Source organism: Bos javanicus, chromosome 4 (genome assembly GCF_032452875.1).
Source record: "Bos javanicus breed banteng chromosome 4, ARS-OSU_banteng_1.0, whole genome shotgun sequence".
Lineage (NCBI taxonomy): Eukaryota > Metazoa > Chordata > Mammalia > Artiodactyla > Bovidae > Bos > Bos javanicus.
The window spans coordinates 46,618,049-46,639,064 of record NC_083871.1 but is presented as its reverse complement, the minus strand read 5'-3'; the positions used below and the strand labels follow the sequence as shown (position 1 = coordinate 46,639,064).

The following is a 21,016-nucleotide window of genomic DNA, read 5'->3' as shown; positions in this document are numbered from 1 at the left end:
TATGTAGATTCAAGGAACACCAAAAGAGAATGTCTATGTGTGCACATGCGTGTGTGTGTACAATGAAAGGCCAATATAACCCATATGTGGCTTAAACACCATTCTCCTTTCTCATTCATAATCATGTTTGTTCAATATATTTATATGTGTCCACCATATACACAGGTACAGAGAAAACAATCAACAAAGGAGAAGATTTCCACTTTTCTCCATAGCTCATTTTAACCCTGTTGCATGGTATTTATTTTCACATGGCATTCACACCTGTGAAGACTCACAGAGCAATTATCTGTTTAGGCTGGTGGCCCCAGAAGAACACCGCACAGCAAAGATGCGCTGGTGACCACCGCCTGCATGAGGAGCCTACACACGTTTTCACTCTGTGGAGTAGAATGCTGCCGTGAGAATGTGGACACACGCCCAGAATCCTAAAAGCTGACAATATGAGGGCTCATTGTCAGAGAACAATAACCACACGCTTTCCCCAGGTGTCCCCAGCTCCTTCCCAGGGAGGTGCCAGGCTGACAGCGGCAGTTCTCTGGGCATTGTGAGAGAGAGAAATACAAATACAGAATCAGGAACAAAGACAGGAGCTCTATGGCTTAAAAGTGACGGTTCATGCGGCCCCACTGCCAAGCGGCGGAAGCGGGATCAGAGCAGCAGAGGAAGCATGCGGGGATGGCAGGCGGAAGCGCACGCAGCACAGCCGGCCACAGCAGCCATGCTCACACTCTGGTAGGCGGAAGCGCACGCAGCACAGCCGGCGCCACAGCAGCCATGCTCACACTCACATGGCGTGGTCTCACACTACCTTAGTGTGCTTTAAGCATGTCCATCATCTGAGAGTTTAGGAGGGAAAAACAGAAGGGTTAAAGGCACAATAAATTAAGAGCTCGCACTTTTATTTTTAAAGGTTAAAAATCACAGTGTCATTCCTGGCCATTCCATTCCCAGTGTGAAGAGAGACTCGTGACGATTCACAGTGGTGAGAAACACAGTTCTGAGAGCCAGAGTTTAGTTTCATATCTTGGTTTTGCCACTTGCAGCTGTGTGACTCCATGCCTCAGTTTCCTCATCTGTAAAATGGGTCTAATAATAACACTTACCTCATAAGACTGTGGTGAGGATGGAATAAATTAACACATGTGAAATACCTAAACAGTTCTATTCAACGCTAAGCATCATTTAAGTATTAGTTATCACTGTTGTTATTTTGATCTTTGGCTTCCTCAGGCAATACCACCCAGATTAGATGATCAAAACTTTACAGAAAGCTAATGACTCAGTAAGAATTTTAGATGCTCAATAAGAAAAACAATTAAAGAAATAAAAAACATTTAGGAGAAAAAAAGAGACAAAGTTAGAAATGCACAGGTTGAGCGATAGTTTATAAATGTTATTATAATTCTTTGAGGGCATTATTTCAAATTCCAAAGCAATTCAGAGTTGCTTTTTAAGAAAGATAAATAAAAATTAATGGCACACACACAGATCGATTAGAGCCCTGAGGCCTGGTTCACGTTGGACAATGCCAGGCTATGTACACATCACCAGGTGTTACGCTTCAGGCTGCTGGCATTTTACATGCTTTGCCTTGTTTTTGCCCCATGTCTCACACAGTAAAGGCCAGTGCAAGGACAGGGGTGGGCCCTGAGCACCAAGTCACACAGAAGGACACACATCTCTCCTCTGTTCTTTTCCAGATCCATTCTGTCAGCTTTGACCTCACTGGCAGGATACCGTGGTCAAGGAAAGTATGAGACCTTAGCCTGAAAGGAAGCTGCAAGTAGTGTGCTCTGAGGAGGATCACACTGCCTTCACCGATGACACTGTGTCCCTGAGTGAGCAGAACTAGTGTCCTGCCAGTCCTTCACCTGCCTCCACAGCGAATTCCCTCCTCCACCTCCATCTCCTAGTGCTGTATCTGCTTACAGAGACAGGTCTTATTTAAAAACATGGCAGATGGCCATGAGGCACATGAAAAGATGCGAGAAATGCAAATCAAAACTACAATGAGGTATCACCTCACAGCAGTCAGAACAGCCATCACCAAATAATAAATGCTGGAGAGGGGATGGAGAGGAGGGAGACCTTCTAAACTGTTGCTGGGAATGTAAACTGCTAAGAGCCACTATGGAGACAATATGGAGGTTCCTTCAAAAACTAAAAATAGAGCTACCATATGATCCCACAATCCCACTCCTGGGCATATATCTGGAGCAAAACATGGTTTAAAAGGATACATGCACTCTTATGTTCACAGTGGTGCTGTTTACAGTAGGCAAGACTTGGAAGCAACCTGAACGTCTACTGACAGATAAAATGGATAAAGATAAAATGGATATGTATATGGTACATATACAATGGAATACTACTCAGCCATTAAAAGGAATGAAATAATGCCATCTGCAGCAACACAGAGGACCTGGAGATTATCATACTAAGTGAAATCAGACAGTGAAAGAGAAGTATCATATGATATCACTTACATGCAGAATCTTAAAAAAATGATACAAACAAATTTACAAAATAGAAACAGATTCACAGACTTAGAGAACAAACATGATTATCAGTGGGGGATGGGTGGGAGGGGAGGGTTAGACTGAGAGTTTGGGACTGACATGTACACATTGCTATATTTAAAATAGACAGGACTTCCCAGGTGGTCCAGTGGTTAAGAATCCACCTGCCAATGCAGGGGATATATGTTCAATCCCTGGTCTGGGAAGATTCCACATGGTGTGAGCCAACTAAGCCCATGCATTACTACTGAGCTGGAGCTCTAGAGTCCATGAGTCGTAACTGAGCCCATGCACCGCAACCACTGAAGCCCGTGTGCTCTAGAGCCTGAGATCTGCAACAAGAGAAACCACTGCAATGAGAAGTCCGCGCACCACAGCTAGAGAGTAGCTTTTGCTTGCCACAATTGGAGAAAGTCCATGTGAAGCAAGGAAGATCCAGTGCAACCAAAAAACTAATTAATTTAAAAGTAAAATAAAATAGATAACCAACAAGGGCCTACTATATAGCACAGGGAACTCTAGTCAATATCCTGTAATAACCCAAATGGGAAAAGAACTTGAAAAAGAATAGATACATGTATATGTATAACTGAATCACTCTGCTGTACACCTGAAACACAACCTTGTTTTTTTAGGACCATCTTACTTAACACAGCTGCTAAGTCACTTCAGTCATGTCCGACTCTGTGCGACCCCATGGACGGCAGCCCACCGGGCTCCCCCGTCCCTGGGATTCTCCAGGCAACAACACTGGAGTGGGATGCCATTTCCTTCTCCAATGCATGAAAGTGAAAAGTGAAAGTGAAGTCGCTCAGTCATGTCTGACTCTCAGCGACCCCATGGACTGCAGCCTACCAGGCTCCTCCATCCATGGGATTTTCCAGGCAAGAGTACTGGAGTGGGGTGCCATTGCCTTCTCCGACTTAACACAACATTTTCAATCAACTATACTCCACTATGAAAAAAAAAAAAGATGTGGCATTCCATGAACCCAGAGTAATGGCTATCCCATCCTTCTGACCCCGGGACACCTGATTCCTTCCCCTCTGACACCTCGCATCTTCTGCTTCCCATTTCACCCTTTCCTGACTTCTCTTGTCTGGTAGTTACCTGACTATGTCACTTCTTATTCATCACTGGTCTGAGAAAGTCTCCAGGGTGGAAGCTGGAGGCCTCTCCCCCGTCACTCTAAGTTCCCTCAGGCCCTTTCTCACTTCTTCAAAGGCAGGAAGGATTGTGTTGGCATTCAATGGGATGTGAGCATTTGGATGAAGCAATGTGATTCTTTAAAGCTGGAACATTCAGCACTAAAAACATCATTTCAAATGAAAAATTAAAAGCAACATTGAAGTCTTCAGCTGCTCAAACACAGAAGGGAAGAATGACAAGGAAGATGCCAGGGAATGTTCAGTACCCTGGCTTAACTGACCTTTGCCAGAAAGGGTGGGTCATAGGCTTCCTGGGCAGGAAGCATACTCACCCCTGGAGCACAGATCCCACCATGGTTCTCAGCTTCCACAGGAGTGCATTCTCCCACCATGCAGTGTGTGTGTGTCTCTGTGTGTGTGTGGTGTGTGTATGTGTGTCCAGCCACAGACTGCTGTGCTCTGAGAAGGCCTCTGCTCTGCTGGTATTCTTTGGTGTAAATATAACCCCAGCTGCCAGCTGGGCTGTAGGCTCCTAAAGGCTGGGCTTGGGTTCTTTCTCAGGCAGCCTCTCTCACTCTGTCAAGCACAGCAGACCCCCACTGCAGGGGTGTGTCAGGGTTGCTGGTGACTGCAGTTTTATTTGCCTGGCAGGAAAGCTAGCTTCTTAAAGACACACTCTCAGATCTTTCCCAATCACAGGTACTGCTTCAAGAACATAGAATACAGAGCCTGGGCTCTGGAACACAGAGAGACGCCCTGATGTGTCCAACACCTCTTTTAAGGGATGCTACTTATGTCACATGGAATGTTGCTCTGGCAAAATTACAAACAGGAGAATGAAGCAGCGAATATTTAGGGGAGCAAAGGGATTTCTATCCAGAAAAAGCAGGTCTAATGAATTGATACTTGCAGCAAAGGAGACATTTAAATAGAATTATTAAGCAATTAGCCAAATTTCCCTGGTGGCTCAAACGGTAAAGCGTCTGCCTGCAGTGCGGGAGACCCGGGTTCGATCCCTGGGTTGGGAAGATCCCCTGGAGAAGGAAATGGCAACCCACTCCAGTATTCTTGCCTGGAGAATCCCATGGACAGAGGAGCCTGGTGGGCTACAGTCCACGGGGTCGCAAAGAGTCAGACCCGACTGAGTGAGTTCACTTTCACTATAATTAGAATGGGAACTACATGATGATTTCGAAAGGAACCATTTGAAATAAGTCACTCTTTTGCCTTGGAGGGCTTTCATTCCATGCTGACCAGAAGGGCGTTATTTTAACAGAAGAGACAGAGGCAATCACATTTTTCTTGCCAATGGGACAAGCAATGCCATGAATCTCAGAGGAACAGTGATCCCATCAGACCATGGGACCACATCTGGAGGGCTGGAGTCCTTGGTGCGGGACAGCTGTGGCGTCGTCATTCTACATGGGGTGAAGTTTAGGGAAGAGTTCAACTGCAGTGACGTCTAAATTCTGCTCTGGATCCCACAACCCAGTGCTTGCCTCCCAAGGTATGATAGGTATTTCCAGGTATAAGTTTCAGGCTAAGTTTTAGTGGGTAGCCAATGTAAGAAAAGGTCAAAAGAATGGGTTCTATTGCTGGCTGAGGAGATGATGCCAGAGTAATCTTTAGAGTATTTTGATGCTCTGTGCTGTGTCTTGGCTGCGCAGATCTCAAGGGAAACCTCTTCTGGATCCCTCTGAACTCTAAGAATTATCCCATAGATGACAGGTATGATATTCCAATCACGGCTGAGGCAATGGGGCATACTTTTTGTGCATCCTTCCATAACAGTGGGAGAGGACTTCTTAGAGAAAAGGAATTGCGTTACCTCTACCAAAAGGCAGCAGTGGCTTGGTGGTTCCATGTCCATGTGTGGCCATCATGCTTTTCTCTTTGCTGTAGAGGCAGACAGGCCTTGTATACCATCACTGCTCATATGCGGCACCTTTGTCCTGAGAACTCACTAAATATGTGTCACTGTCAGAGTGGAAGATCAACCAGCAGGCTGAGAGTCCACTCATTAAGCAATTTTAATATTTATAATACTCAAAACATAAAAGCAGACATAGTTTTTGTGTTTCTATTTGATTTACTCACACTTGAATGAATATCTGTCTCATTCACTGGAAACTTTACAGAAACCAGCCCAAATGTCCCTCTGAGTATTTCTTTTTTATCTGGGTGATTTACACTGAGTCCTTGGAGTTTGGGTTCTATAGTTTAATTTCCCACTTCCTAGGTAGTAGCAGATAATAGATGGAAGGCTGAATGTTGACTGATTTTTTTTTCCCCTTCAGATGCATCACCTCCTGACCCTTTGGTGCTCTGTGGTAGACTGCAACAGTGAAAAGAACAGAAATGAAAGGGAGTCTTAGCATTTCAGCTGAGAGGCCTTTCATAGAAGATATATGAGATGATGCTGCAATTTATTGTGAGTATCAAAGAAATCTAGGCTGGATGTGACCTTGGTAATTAATTATCCAGTCCCCTGCTTCATTTTTCAGATGAGGAAACAAAAGCTCAGAGAGGACAAGTGAAAGCCAATTGGGAGAGTCAGGGTTAGAGGCAGAGCCCCTGACTAGTGATCTAGGACCACCCCACCTACCACACTGCTTCCCATTTGCAATAGAAAAGTACACAGATATCCATCAGGGAATATAATAGGAATATTATGTCCAGCTTGCCTTCTGAGTTTGTAAAGATTTAACCTCTTCACAAGCAAGCTACGGAGAAGGCAATGGCACCCCACTCCAGTACTCTTGCCTGGAAAATCCCATGGACGAAGGAGCCTGGTAGGCTGCAGTCCATGGGGTTGCGAGGAGTCAGACACGACTGAAGCGAGTTAGCAGCAGCATCAAGCAAGCTAAGGGCAAAGTTAGAAAACTGCTTTAACTCCTCCAACAAAATACAAATCAAAGGGTTTGTGTGGTCTGCCACTAGGTCACTGATCCCCAAATTTGGATAAACTATGGACTTCTTTAAAGGAAAATAATTCTATAGGACCTATGGTAAATTTTCTTAATCAGCACTTGAGAAACAGTTACATAAGAAAGCTGAAGTCTCATTCTTTGAATAAGATTTTCAATTGAGAAGTCTCACCGAAAAAAGACAAATTTTATCTTTATAATAGGTAAAATGAAAGCACAAAAACTAAACGTCCTTATTAAACTCCAAGACCCCCATCTCTCTGCAAGCATACGTGCCCGAAATCTGATTTGAGAAATCCTGTCCTAGCTTAGAACTCATCACTGCTCTCCTGTCTGGCCCGTGAATAAACTTCTGTTTACATCCCTCCCATCTTTGTTCCTTTGGTAGCTACTTCGTTTGTACAGAATGATTTTTTTTTTCTGGTTCACATTTTTGCAATGGAGCCTGTGTGTCCTGTATTCCTGTTTTCTCTCCACTCTATCTCTCTCTTTCTGAAACCGGGGTCATTTTCTGATTTTCCTAATATTTGATTTAGATGAAAATTCAGCATGTTCTATTTTTGTGGCATGGAATTTTTAATGGAAATGCTGGTTTTCTAAGGTGAAACAGATGCAGGTTTCGAATCTGCCATCTAGGAAGCATCAGTCTCTGTCTGGATTTCAGCAATGAAGTTGCATTGGTTAAAATGCATTTAAACACCTCAGCTGGCCTTGTATAGTTCCTTGTTTTACAACCTTACCAATTTAACATTGCCATCCTGTCCTCCCTCTGGGGTGACAGGTGGCTAAAAACACATTTAGATTTTCCTCTGAGGGGGAATTTCTCTCTCCTTGACAATCTTTCTATGCTCCATGTCTCATAGACAACTCGGAATTTGCCAGGGAGCTCCCCTTGGGAATGCCTCTTTGCTTCCTATCTCCATTTGTCTATCCTGGGTCAGAAATTTCTTTTTTTGTTAAGAATTCATTTCCCAGTGGAAATGTAAGCATGGTAGAGTTTCTTCTAGGTTTTTACAGTATCATTTTTGCTTTGGCTTTTATAGAAACGGAATGGGTCCTAGCTCTACATTATTTTGGCTTAAAAAAATGGAAGGATGTTTCTTTATACTGTACTTGTACATTCCAATATGTACTGCAAGGAGATCAAACCAGTCAATCCTAAAGGAAATCAGCCCTGAGTTTTCATCAGAAGGACTGATGCTGGAGCTCCAATACTTCAGCCACCTGATGTGAAGAGCCAATTCACTGGAAAAGACTCTGTAGCTGGGAAAGATTGAAGGCAAAAGGAGAAGGGAGTGAGAGGGTGAGATGGTTAGACAGCAGCACCAACTCAGAGGACTTGAACTTGAGCAAACTCTGGGAGATAGTGGAGGACAGGGAAGCCTAGCATGCTGTAGTCCATTGGGTCGCAAAGAGTCAGACACGACTTAGTGACTGAACAACAACAAATTGCTAGATACAGGATGCTATTTATATTTAATTAAAATAAAAACAATTAAAAAGTTTAGCTCCTCAGTCTCGCTAGCTATATTCCAAATGCTCAGAGGCCACATGTGTCTAGTCTAGGATACTGTACTGGACAGAGCAGATAGAGAACATTTCTATTATTGTTCTATGGGGCAGTCCTGCTCTACATTTCTTAAGCTCTCGTAAAACTTTAATGTAAGCTGTGTATTATGTGATAGAATCTAATTCTGAAAAAGACACAATGAAACATAAGTATATAAGTCTGTAACTCCATCTTCCGTGAAAACCCACCTGTAAAAGTGTGGAGGATAATTATTTATTTTTAATAAGCGGTACAGTAGAAGTCTGGATGTCTTTATGTTCAAGTCAGCCACATAAAGCCTCATCATTTAATTTAAATTCTAAGAAGATCAGCCTTTATTTAAATGAAAAGATAAAACTGACTTTCTCTAAACGGAGATGTGTGTGTGCAGAGGTGGGGATGGTGGAAGTGTTTGGTGAAACATATCAGAAACACCTGGAAACCTGTATCAACTTAGACCCTCTCCTACCCATCTAGGATGAGGATTTGTTGGGGGAGAGGAGGTGCTGCACTTGGAACTTCTGTAGTTTTAAAAAATTCATCAAGTGGTTCTCATGTGTCTCCTCATTCCATCCTTCTAGTTGGGAACCACTGCTCCCCAAAATGGTTAAACTAGTTGGGGAGACATGCCTAATCAGAGAATATCAAGGAAAATTTATTAAGTCAAGTATATAAGTCTTTATATAGGTTGTATTAGAGTTCTCTAGAAAAGCCAAACCAATGGAAGATAGATACACGGTATAACTGATGATAAGAACTGATTCATGTAATTATGGAGGCTGAGGAGTCCCATGATCTGCTGTCTGCAGCCCGGAGAACCAGGAAACCCAGTGGCGTAATTTAGTCCAAGTCCAAACGCCTGAGAACCAGGGGAGCTGATGGTGTTAAGTCCCAGTCTAGGTCTGAAGGCTGAGAACCAGGCGTGCTAATGGTGCAGGAAGAGATGGACATTCCATCTAAAGCCAAGAGAGCAAATCTGTCCTTCCTGCAACTTTGTGTTCTATTCAGACTCTCAGCAGATTGGATGATGCCCACTCACATTGGTGAGGGTAATCTTTTTTTACTCAGTCTACTCTCTTCTGGAAATATCCTCACAGACATACCCAAAAATGATGTCTTACCAGCAATCTGGGCATCTCTTAGCCCAGTGAAGTTGATCATAAAATTAATGATCACATGGGTGGCTCCAGTTATAGGGACAGTCTCATGGACAATTCTGCATAACATAAGTAGAGTGAGTACAGCTTTCTGGTGAGCAAGGTTACAGTGCTTCTACAAAGCAGCGTGAGTGATGACTGAAGGGAAGTCAGCAGAGCATTAAACATTTATTCATCCAACAGTCACCTATTGAGCATCTAATAATATCTGTCAAACATCTTGACATGTATTGTGAATATGATTAAGTAATAAACAAGGGATGATGCTGCAGTGTGGCAGCTAAATTTTTGCATAGGTTTTGGAGTCAGTGTGATTTAAATCTGGTATGCTCTAGCCATGATCTCAGGTAAATTAATTAACTTTTCCAAGGTTCAGTTTCTTGCATTAAATTGGAGATAATAATAGTGTTTACAAATGGGGTTATTATGAGAATTGAATAATATACATTACATAGTCAACATTAAAGAATATATAGTTTAGTAAGGAAGATAAACTCACTTGATCTGTACACTTCAGGGCAGAGATGCCTGGTTCAACTGATATGAAATGGTGCTAAAGAAGACAAAGGTATAGGTTTAATCCCTGTGTGGGCCAATCAGCTGTATGGCAGACCAGATGTCCCTGCCTTTAGTCTTACCATCTCACAAATGTGGGCCTCTGGAAATCAAGATGATGGTATATGGACAGTTAGATGTGAGAGCTGAGAATGATCCAAGATGGAGTCAGTTCAAGTTCCTTCAGAGATGAGCAGACTAAGGTTCAGAGTCAGAGTATTTTGTCAAACTTTAAACATAATCCCTTGGTATTCCTGATTCCCTGTCCAGTGTTCATCGTATACATATTGATAGTTCCCAAAAGGAAGAGAAATCTTTATCACCATGAAATATTAGGAAAGATGCTTATCTTACTATCACTGGGTTGTGGGTTTTTCCCCAAACACTTTGCATTAGCTCCAGAACCCAGATACCACACTGAGTACAATTTTGATTTGTCCTCAGAAGTACACTGACATTCTATGAGATATCACTCCTAGGAGGGTCTCTATGCAGACTCACAATCTATGACGGCCAAGTGTTCTTGGGATCCAGTTTGGGGTACATTCCAAATGTCAACCTGGTTCATCACTGGTCAGCAGGAGTAAACCTTCAGTTCTTTCCAGAATACTGGAATAAGTGTGACTGCACACTGAACTAATGAAAAACAAGGTGCAGGAAGGCAGAATCTGATTTCATGTTCACTATAGCCCTGATACTAGCTTTCTTGTTTTTAATTCTCAGGGTAGATAGTCAACTTCCTGCTTCCAGTCAGTCAGTTCAGTCGCTCAATCGTGTCCGACTCTTTGCCACCCCATGGACTGCAGCATGCCAGGCCTCCCTGTCCATCACCAACTCCCAGAGCTTGCTCAAACTCATGTCCATCGAGTCGGTGATTCCATCCAACCATCTCATCCTCTGTCGTCCCCTTCTCCTCCTGCCTTCAATCTTTCCCAGCATTAGGGTCTTTTCCAGTGAGTCAGTTCTTCGCATCAGGTGGCCAAAGTATTGGAGTTTCAGTTTCAGCAACAGTCCTTCCAATGAATATTCAGGACTGATTTCCTTTAGAATTGACCAGTTTGATCTCCTTGCAGTCCAAGGGACTCAAGAGTCTTCTCCAACACCACAGTTCAAAACTTGCTTTCATTTTGTCACCTCCTAAAAGCATAAATAATGAAAGAACCATCGGCTTTTCAGAATGTGGTAGCCTCTTGGTCTGCTGAGTACTTCTTCCTGTGTGACTGTAGGGGATATCCTCTTTCAAAGACAAGAATGATTTCAGCGAAGAGGGCCAGCCATGCACAGTGACAGTAAAGAGAGGCATAAGACAGCCAGGATGTATCTTTAAAAATTTAAGTCAGATTATGCCACTCCCAGTTTACAGTCACTCAATGGCTCCCATCATACCTGGAATAAAATCCAAACTCCTTTCCCTGGCTTATGAAACCTTTGGAGCTGGCCCTTGCTTACCTTCCAGCTTCATTTCACATCATTCTCCCTCTCACAAAGTACTGTCCAAGCTGACCTTCTTTCTGCTTCTCATTCCCATCTTTGGATCTTTGACCTTGTTCCTCTCACTGCCTTGAAGTCTTTCTCGTGACTGCTGTTGGGTCTCTTCAGATTTTGACTTAAATGTCACATCCTCAAAGGCTCTTCCTGAACAACCAACCCAGGGGAGCTGCTTGGTTACTGTCTACCATACTGTGTGTATGCAGTCATTGAGTTGTGTCTGACTCTGCAGCCCTTTGGACTGCCAGTTTCCTCTGCCCATGGAATGGAATTTTCCAGGTAAGAAAACTGGAGTCAGTTGCCAATCCACATCTCTTGTGTCTCCTGCATTGGCAGGCAGATCCTTTACCACTTATTACCTAGTTTAAAAGACAGTCAGGGTGTACCTTTAAAAGTTTAAGTCAGATTATATCACTCCCAGTTTACAGTCATCAAATAGCTCCCATTCCCTGGAAAAGGAAATGGCAACCCACTCCAGTATTCTTGCCTGGAAAATCCCATGGACAGAGGAGCCTGGCAGGCCATAGTCCATGGGGTCGCAAAGAGTTGGACACACAAAATAGCTCCCATCACAGCTCGTTCAAAATTGGGAAAGGAATATGTCGAGGCTGTATATTGTCACCCTACATATTTAACTTATATGCAGAGTACATCATGTGAAATGCTGGGCTGGATGAATCACAAGCTGGAATCAAGATTGCAGGGAGAAATATCAATAATCTCAGATATGCAGATGACACCACCCTTATGGCAGAAAGCAAAGAGGAACTAGAGAGCCTCTTGAGGAAGGTTAAAGAGGAGAGTGAAAAAGATGGCTTAAAATTCAACATTCAAAAAACAAAGATTATGGCAACCAGTCCCATCACTTTATGGCAAATAGATGGGGAAACAATGGAAACAGTGTCAGACTTAAATTTCTTGGGCTCCAAAATCACTGCAGATGGTGACTGCAGCTGTGAAATTAAAAGACACTTGCTCTTTGGAAGAAAAACTCTAACAAACCTAGACAGCATATTAAAAAGCAGAGACATTGCTTGGCGAACAAAGGTCTGTATAGTCAAAGCTATGTTTTTTCCAGTAGTCGTGTACAAATGTGAGAGCTGGACAATAAAAAAGGCTGAGCACTGAAGAACTGATGCCTTCAAACTGTGGTACTGGAAAAGACTCTTAAGAGTCCTTTGGACAGCAAGGAGATCAAACCAGTCAATCCTAAAGGAAGTCAGTTCTGAATATTCACCAGAAGGACTGATGCTGAAGTTAAATCTCCAATACTTTGGCCATCTAAAGTGAAGAGCTGATTCATTGGAAAAGACCCTGATGCTGGGAAAGACTGAAGGCAGGACGAGAAGAGGATGACGGAGGACGAGATGGTTGGATGGCATCACTGACTTGATGGACATGAGTTTGAGCAAGCTCCGGGAAATAGTGAAGCACAGGGAAGCCTGGTGCGCTTCAGTCCACGGGGTTGCAGAGAGTCAGACATGACTCAACAACAAAAACAACCTAGTTTAAATTCTCTGTGTAGCACGTTTCACTCTGACATCTTCTTGCTTCTTAATTAAGTCTGTCTCTCTCCGGTAGAAAACAAACTCTAAGAGAAGTGGGATTTTTGTCTACCTTGTTCGCTACTTTATCTCCATCTTCTAGAATTGTGCTAATACATAGTAGGTGCTCAATAGGTGTTTACTGACTGAAATGAACGGGTGAACAGTGACGACCGTTTGAGGATCATAGCTCATCTCAGCTTGCTTGTTGGTGCTATTTGTGCCTACCATGAATTTCCTAGGCTGTGGATATTGGCTGCCTAGATGCAAAGTGTGAAGCACCCTGAAGAGCAAATCTAAAGCTCACTCTTACCAGCAAAACACACAGCAAATGTTGGTTGACTGAATAATACTCAATGAGTGCTTACTCTGTATCTGATAATAGGGTCTTTATGAGCACTCATTCATTTCATCACAATAAATCAATCAGATAGGCACTATTCTCATTTCCATTATAAAACGAGGATCAGTAAACTGAAGTCCTTACAGTTAAATATGTCACCCATGGCCACACAGATAGTAAATGGAAAGGTCAAGATTTGAACCCAGGGCATCTGACTCCAGAGACAACACTGCTTAACTGTTACAGAAAATTCACAGAGAACACACACAAGTGAAAAGAATGCAAGGGATGAATAAATGGCAAAAAGGAAATGCCAGAGAATTCAACTTATACTTGTTTAATGCATATAAATCTGGTTGATAACTGTCTTCTACCTGCATCAAAATAAAAACTATCCCTACCTCTCCAAGGCTACGATGACCGTTTGTGGTTTGGGAACATCTGGTGAGATGTACAAACATCTCAGCAGTATGGAGATCTGTTAAAAGAATTCACTGGGCAAGATCCACCCAAACCATCATGTAACTGAGGCTGCCTTCTCACCATCCAGACCTGAGTAGGTTATGCTGAATGGATTGTGCACATGAATGTTGATTAACTAATCATTGTTACATTGGGAGCCTGTCAGCTAGCTTTTGGCCCTGTTTTCCTTCTGTCCCCTTTCTTCATGCAAGAGTTTGTCTCTACTGGACAATGGCAACTGCCACATCTTTCTGTCACCCGGACTTGCCATCTTGATCCCTCCTGCCCAGCCAGACCCCACTGATATCTACTAGGCCCAGACATGTAATTTTAGGAAGCAAATGATGCTACAAAATATTTAAGGTCAAATAACAAAAGCACTGGAGTTCTCCAAGGGCATCCGGGAGATACAGGAGAGAAAGAGAATGAGAGAGAGATGAGGATTCAGAAGGAGTTTGTGGTTCAGCCCAGAGTGAATCCAGAGACAGGAAAGTCCTCCTGAGGATTTAGTTATTCTCACCATCTGGTCTGACCTTTGCATCAAGTAGAAATACTGAACACAAAGCTCCTAAGACAAGGTGGTGAGCTATGACAGGGAAAGAGCTTTTCGAGGTAGATGAAAAGTATTCTAAGTGAGAAATGACAGAGTAAAAGAAATGCTTTAGGACTCAATTTGCTGGGTTAAATATGCTTTACAGAAGTATTACTCTGTGACACATTTGGACAGAATGAACATTGGTTATGAAGAAAATTATTCTCTCCTCAGATATATGTACTCAAGCCCTATGAATTAGAGTCATTGAGTAGCTGGGAGCAAAATTTGGTCCTTTGCAGCTATCTGGGTGTTTTTTTTGTTGTTGTTGTTCAATAGAGAGTGCAACACTATGGGCACTAATAGCATCCCGTAGGATGATGGACAGTGCAACCAATTTTAGATTTTCCATCATGAAAGGCCTAGGACAGTTTACTGCACAGTTAAACTCACAAATGTTCACGTTTATCTTCTGTGCCAAGCTCTTTAACTGGAGCAGAAAATAACAAAGGACAATGCTGATTTCTGTAAGTTTCATTCCGTTTCAAAGTTTTCTCACTGTTCCAGCTTGGTTTTCATTAATATATACTGAAATTGCAAAAGAAAGGAAAATAGGAAGAGAGAAGGGACTGGAAAAAACTTACATAGAACACACACCATTAGTCCCTAAATAGCTGGAGGGCTGATCAAGCAGAGGGACTGAGACTATTTACTGTATGACAGGCATTTCCTTGTGCCATCTTAGTCCATTTCCATGACATCTGTGAAGGCAAGTATTATTAATCCTCCATTTATAGATGAGGATAGTAAGTCCAAATATAGTCTCTTACCCAGAATGACCTAATTAGTAAGCAGTCGTGCAGATTCAGTGGGTAGTGATTCAAATTCAGGGCTGGCTGCTCTTAAGACTACACTCTATCAAGCAGCCCCCGTCACCCTCCCCCCGCCCAATGCCCCTTGTGTTGCACAGCATTCCAAAGCACCTTTTTTCTTATGAATTAAGCAGTGGCACCCCACTCCAGTACTTTTGCCTGGAAAATCCCATGGATGGAGGAGCCTGGTAGGCTGCAGTCCATGGGGTCGCTGAGAGTCAGACATGACTGAGCGACTTCACTTTGACTTTTCACTTTCATGCATTGGAGAAGGAAATGGCAACCCACTCCAGTGTTCTTGCCTGGAGAATCCCAGGGACAGGGAAGCCTGGTGGGCTGCCGTCTATGGGGTTGCACAGAGTCGGACACAACTGAAGCGACTTAGCAGCAAGGTGGTCTATGAGACTTGACATCACTAAACTTCACAATTGTTTTGTGAGCAGGAAAATCCCCGCTGCATCTGCTTTTTTTTCAGTGAGGAAATTGTGCTGAAGGGAGGCTCTCAGAGAATCTGGGAATCTGGCTGGGGTGTCTGGTAGGTTTGGTGTAGGCAGGCACTCGTGGGGACTGAATGGGAGAAGGTGACAAGGGCCTCCTGGAGGAGAGGGGCTACAGGTCACTCTCCTGTATGACAGTGCTTTAGCCCTGATTTTCCCTGATACAGGATGCGGTTACTCATAGGGCAACATACACCTACCTCCAGGCTCTAATATTTGCTTTATGGTTCGAAAATTCTGATTTTTCTTTCAAAAGAAACAAGCTCAGTTTTTCTCAAGGAAAAATTTTTGATACATTCTTGCCAAAGTTCTTTTTACATGTCCATAGATGGAACCACCTGAATTGGGAGGGAAAAACCAGAAAGCCTGCACCTTCACCAAAACTCTCTCTGCTTAGGTAGATACTGGAATGCTGTCCTGCCATAGGAAGTGGCTGTGACAGGAACATGTTATGCTTAATCAGACTTCTGCTCTGCCAGGCACAGTGACGAGCTTCACACACTTAAGTCCTCATAAAATCTTCCTCGGATCCCCTTCAGATAGGCAACAGCACACAGTGGTTAAGAACTCAGGCATTAAGGATGAGCTGTGTGATCTTGGGCAAGTGCCTTAACCTTTTGGTTTGCTCTGTGTAAAAAATGAGGATTATTTAACAGTACCTCCCTCACCAGGTTGTTATGAGGATTAAATAAGTTAATATATGTGAGCCACTGAGAACAGGGCCTGATCAGCAGTTCACAGTTGATAAATATAAGCATCCTTATTTTCATTCCCATATTATTAATATAGAAACAGAGGATGATGTTGAATAATACCGCAAAGAGAGATGAAAAACCGGACTTTACACCCAGCTGTATTGAGTCTAAAGTCTCTACTCCTCTATGCTGAAATGCCCCTCCTTAAATATCAATAAGTCTGGGAAAACATGAATCCATCTTTTGAAAAAGCAAAAACAAAGTTAAAAATAATCAAAAAGCCATGAAGATATTGAATTGGCTTCAACAAAAAATATTAAACCTATTATAATGATTTGTGGACTCAAACTATTAAACTCTCTCCAGTTAATTTTAGTATTACCACTATGCATGGATAATATTTTTTTTTATTAGGAATAAAAGTGCAGATTGATGACATATTACTTTGATTAAGAGAGCTTAGATAAGAATATAATTTTTAATTTATAAAGATGAACATGGTCACATGGTAAAATGGTCAGTGTGTAGTTACAAATATGAGTTATAAGAGAAAAGCCAGAAAAAGAGTAACTTTTTATTCTTTCTAGTCCCTCTCCAAGGTAAAGCCAACATGTCATTTATTATTCAGTCAGGTTCATTTTGAGAATGAAAGTGGATGCTATTCATAATTATGTCAGGTCAGTAGGTATAAACCAGGCTGTCTGAGGAAAGTCAGCATGGATACGCATGCTCATCAGTTCAGTCGCTCAGGCGTGTCTGACTCTTTGAGACCCCATGGACTGCAGCACACCAGGCTTCCCTGACCGTCACCAACTCCTGGAGCTTGCTCAAACTCATGTCCATCGAGTCGGTGATGCCATCTAACCATCTCATCCTCTGTTGTCCCCTTTTCCTCCTGCCCTCAATCTTTCCCAGCGTCAGGGTCTTTTCCAGTGAGTCAGTTCTTCGCATCAGGTGGCCAAAGAATTGGACTTTCAGCTTCAGTATCAGCCCTTGCAGTGAATATTCAGGACTGATTTTCTTTAGGACTGACTGGTTTGATCTCCTTGCAGCCAATGGACTCTCAAGAGTCTTCTCCAACACCACAGTTCAAAAGCATCAATTCTTCAGCACTCAGCTTTCTTTATAGTCCAACTCTCACATCCATACATGATTACTGGAAAAACCATAACTTTCACTAGATGGATCTTTCTTAGCAAAGTAATGTCTCTGCTTTTTAACATGCTGTCTAGGTTGGTCACGCTTTTCTTCCAAGGAGCAAGCGTCTTTTAATTTCATGGCTGCAGTCACCATTTGCAGTGATTTTGGAGCCCAAGAAAATTAAGTCTGTCACTGTTTCCATTGTTTCCCCATCTATTTGCCATGAAGTGATGGGACTGGATGCCATTATCTTCAGTTTTTAAATGTTGGGTTTTAAACCATCTTTTTCACTCTCCTCTTTCACCTTCCTCAAAAGGCTCTTTAGTTCCTCTTTGCTTTCTGCCATAACGGTGGTGTTATCTTGCATATCTGAGGTTACTAATATTTCTCCTGGTGATCTTGATTCATTCCAGCTTGTGCCTCGTCCAGCCCGGCATTTCGCATGATGTACTCTGCATATAAGTTAAATGAGCAGGGTGACAGCATAAGCCTTGACATACACCTTTCCCAATTTGGAAGCAGTCTATTATTCCATGTCCGGTTCTAAGTGTTGCTTCTTGACCTGCATACAGATTTCTTAGGAGGCAGGTCAGGTGGTCTGGTATTCCCATCTCTTTAAGAATTTTCCAGTTTCCTGTGATCCACACAGTCAAAGTCTTTAGTGTAGTCAATGAAGCAGAAGTAGATGCTTTGGATACCCATGCTAGCCAAAGGAAAACCACTTTTCGTCCATATCTTCCATGAAAATCCAGCAATCCGTGACTTAAAAGGCACCTGTGACTTCTATCACTCCTCACAGCACGAGTGGGTCATTTTATATTTTTTCTATTCTCTCCCTTTATAATTTCCCATTTCTGCTTGCCTTGATGGTAGGCAAGCCAGGCTGCAGACCCTTGGTCAGTGAGAATAGAACTATTCTAGGAGGCTCTTGACTGGGGGTGCTCTGTCTTTCCAGAAGGCAAGTCCTGAGGCCAGGAGCTTGGGACCGAACTGCAGCCTGGGCCTCATAAGGATGAGCTTTGGGAATCAGTATATTTGGTGACAATTTTTTCCCCTTACCTTTCTACTTATACCATCTGTCTGGCTAACTTCTTCCGCTTCTCTGGCCTGGGGAACCTTCACCCATCTTTCCTGTGGTTGGAGGACAGGAGGGCTGATGGCTATGCGCTCCTGAGCCCTGGGAAGGGCCATCAGGCCAGTGCCCTCAGGCATAAGTTCTACACTCTTAGACACTGCTCCTTTGCTGGAAGGATATATGGGCATCTAGGTCTCTTGGTTTTAGACAAGAGGGCAGGGAGGGAGCTAGATTTGAGTTAGAGTCCTCTGCTTGCTAGGGCAGGGTTCTCCCCTCCTCATGCTGTGAGGTTATGTCCTTAACCGTTTGCCTGCTAATTCTCTGAACAGACAGCACCCTCCTCTGGGAAGTCTGAGGGCAGTGGGAACAGAGACCCAAAGGCCTTGTTTCTCTGCTCTAACAGCATCAGCACCCAGGGAGGTCAACTGTATTTCTTAGACCATCCCATAGAAAGAGGCCTGAGCTGTCTTAGAACCTCTGATGAGAGTTTGCCAGGGCTGATTTATGAGTCAGGAACAGCAAGAGTGGGCTGCAAAAGCAGAGTCTGAAACTAGGAAACTGACAGAACTTCTCTGTTTCCTCTTGGGTTGCCCTCACCTGGATCATTTGGTTCTGCTGTGTGAAGCCCTGCTAAAGAGAGATCTGGTTCACAGCAGAATGTTTAGGACTTCTGACAATACCATCTGACTTTAAGGATCAGGGGGTGGTTGGTCTTGGGCTGAGACAATCTAATAAGCACAGGCAAGTGGCTTTCAAAATGCCAAGGGTTGTCATCTGGAAGAGGGTCTGACTTCTTTTGTGAAGTCTCCAAAGGGTAGCAGAGGCCTCTGAGAGGTGGGCCTTGACCCAAAGATTGAATAGGCCTTCTAAGGGAGACAGAATAATGAGAGGGGCCAAGCATTTCCAAAATAGTTTTAAGAATACATTAAATAAAGATTCCCTGGAGAAGAAAATGGCTATCCACTCCAGTATCCTTGCTTGGAGAATTCCATGGATAGAGGAGCCTGGTGGGCTACAGTCCATGGGGTCAGCAAAGAGGTGGACATGACTGAGCAACTAACACAACACCACATTCATTAAATAATAGCTTTTATTCACTGATAGATTCCTTTGGCTAGGTGCTTTACATACCACGCTGCTGCTGCTGCTAAGTCACTTCAGTCGTGTCCGACTCTGTGTGACCCCATAGACGGCAGCCCACTAGGCTCTCCCGTCCCTGGGATTCTCCAGGCAAGAACACTGGAGCGGGTTGCCATGAGAGACTGCTAATTAATTACCCAATCCATTCTTTCATTTTGCCTTAATCCCCTATCTTGTTGAGGGTAGCAGTGTATCCATCTAAAATCCTAACTCTTCCAGTCTCTCTTCAAGATAGGTAAGACCAATGAGTTAAAAATAAAAATTGTTGGGTGGGGCATCTAGTGTATTATAGTGTTAAGTTGTTCAGTTGTGTCCAACTCTTTGTGATTCCACAGATTGTAGCCTGCCAGGCTCCTCTGTCCATGTGGATTGCCATTCTTTTCTCCAGAGGATCTTCCTGCCCCAGGGATTGAACCCAGATCTCCTATGTTGCAGGCAGATTCTTTTATCATTTGAGCTACAGGGAAGACTTGGGGCATCTAGGAAAATGTTTTAAACAGTTAGCTGGAAGACGAGCTTCTTTTGTCCTTCCTTCTTCTTCCTTCTTCCTATCTGAAATGCAAATGTGATGACTGGATCCGCTGCAACCATCCTATGATCACAAGGTAATCTCAAGGATACAAGCCACAGCTAAACATAATACAGCAAATTAAAGAAGGAAACTGGGAGATTCTTGATGTTGTGGGGCCCCCTGGCCAGTCATGAACTGCTACAATTAGAATTCATACTCTATGAAGGAAAGTCAATGTCTCTGTGCTAAAGGCATTCTTATTTAGATATTCTGTTATATGCAGCTGACTCAGTCCGGAAACACACATTATTTCATTTAATTCCTCACAACAATTCTGGATTATAGGGCTTATTATATCCATTTTATAGATAGGAAAATGCAATCTCCAAGAGGTTAAATAACTTGCCCAAGAACACATAACTAGAAAGTAGTAGAGGTATGATCTTGGATCAATCTGACCCCAAGTTCATCACATTTCCGTGTTGCTTATTTCTCTCTCTCTTTTTTAACAGAGTAGCTACTGTGTGACGGCACATTCTGTAGCAATCCATACCATGAACTACTCTTGTTTTCTAAAGATGCTTCATTAGGCTCACTGTTGTTATGCCTGACCCATGCCAACCTGAGTGGAGAAGGGAGTGATCATTTGCAGCCTTCTAATCTCCATGCCACTTCCCTCTATAACCCTCCTACCTTACCATATCCTCTCTCTTTCTCACTCACTCAATCTCTCTCTCTCATACATGCCTGCTTGAAATGGATACTCAACATTAAGTGCTATTCTGTTTTAAGGTAGTGGACCAACTGCTTCCAATGTCCATTCTCTGCGTGTCTAGACACCAGCCAAGTCACACGAACA

The 21,016-nt window shown here is 43.1% G+C and overlaps 1 protein-coding gene across 2 annotated transcripts in view; it reads right to left on the bottom strand.

The window, feature by feature from the left end:
* The window catches only part of LHFPL3 (LHFPL tetraspan subfamily member 3), a 573,774-nt gene that overhangs the window by 31,323 nt on the left and 521,435 nt on the right, over nt 1–21,016 (bottom strand). The window contains exon 3 of one of the 2 annotated variants that reach the window (XM_061413901.1): nt 812–839. The exons of the other annotated variant lie outside the window; for it this stretch is intronic. Within the exon in view, the coding sequence (XP_061269885.1) occupies nt 823–839 (17 nt within the window). The 3' untranslated portion in view covers nt 812–822. The remainder of the gene's footprint in view (nt 1–811; nt 840–21,016) is intronic. 2 annotated transcript variants of the gene reach the window in all.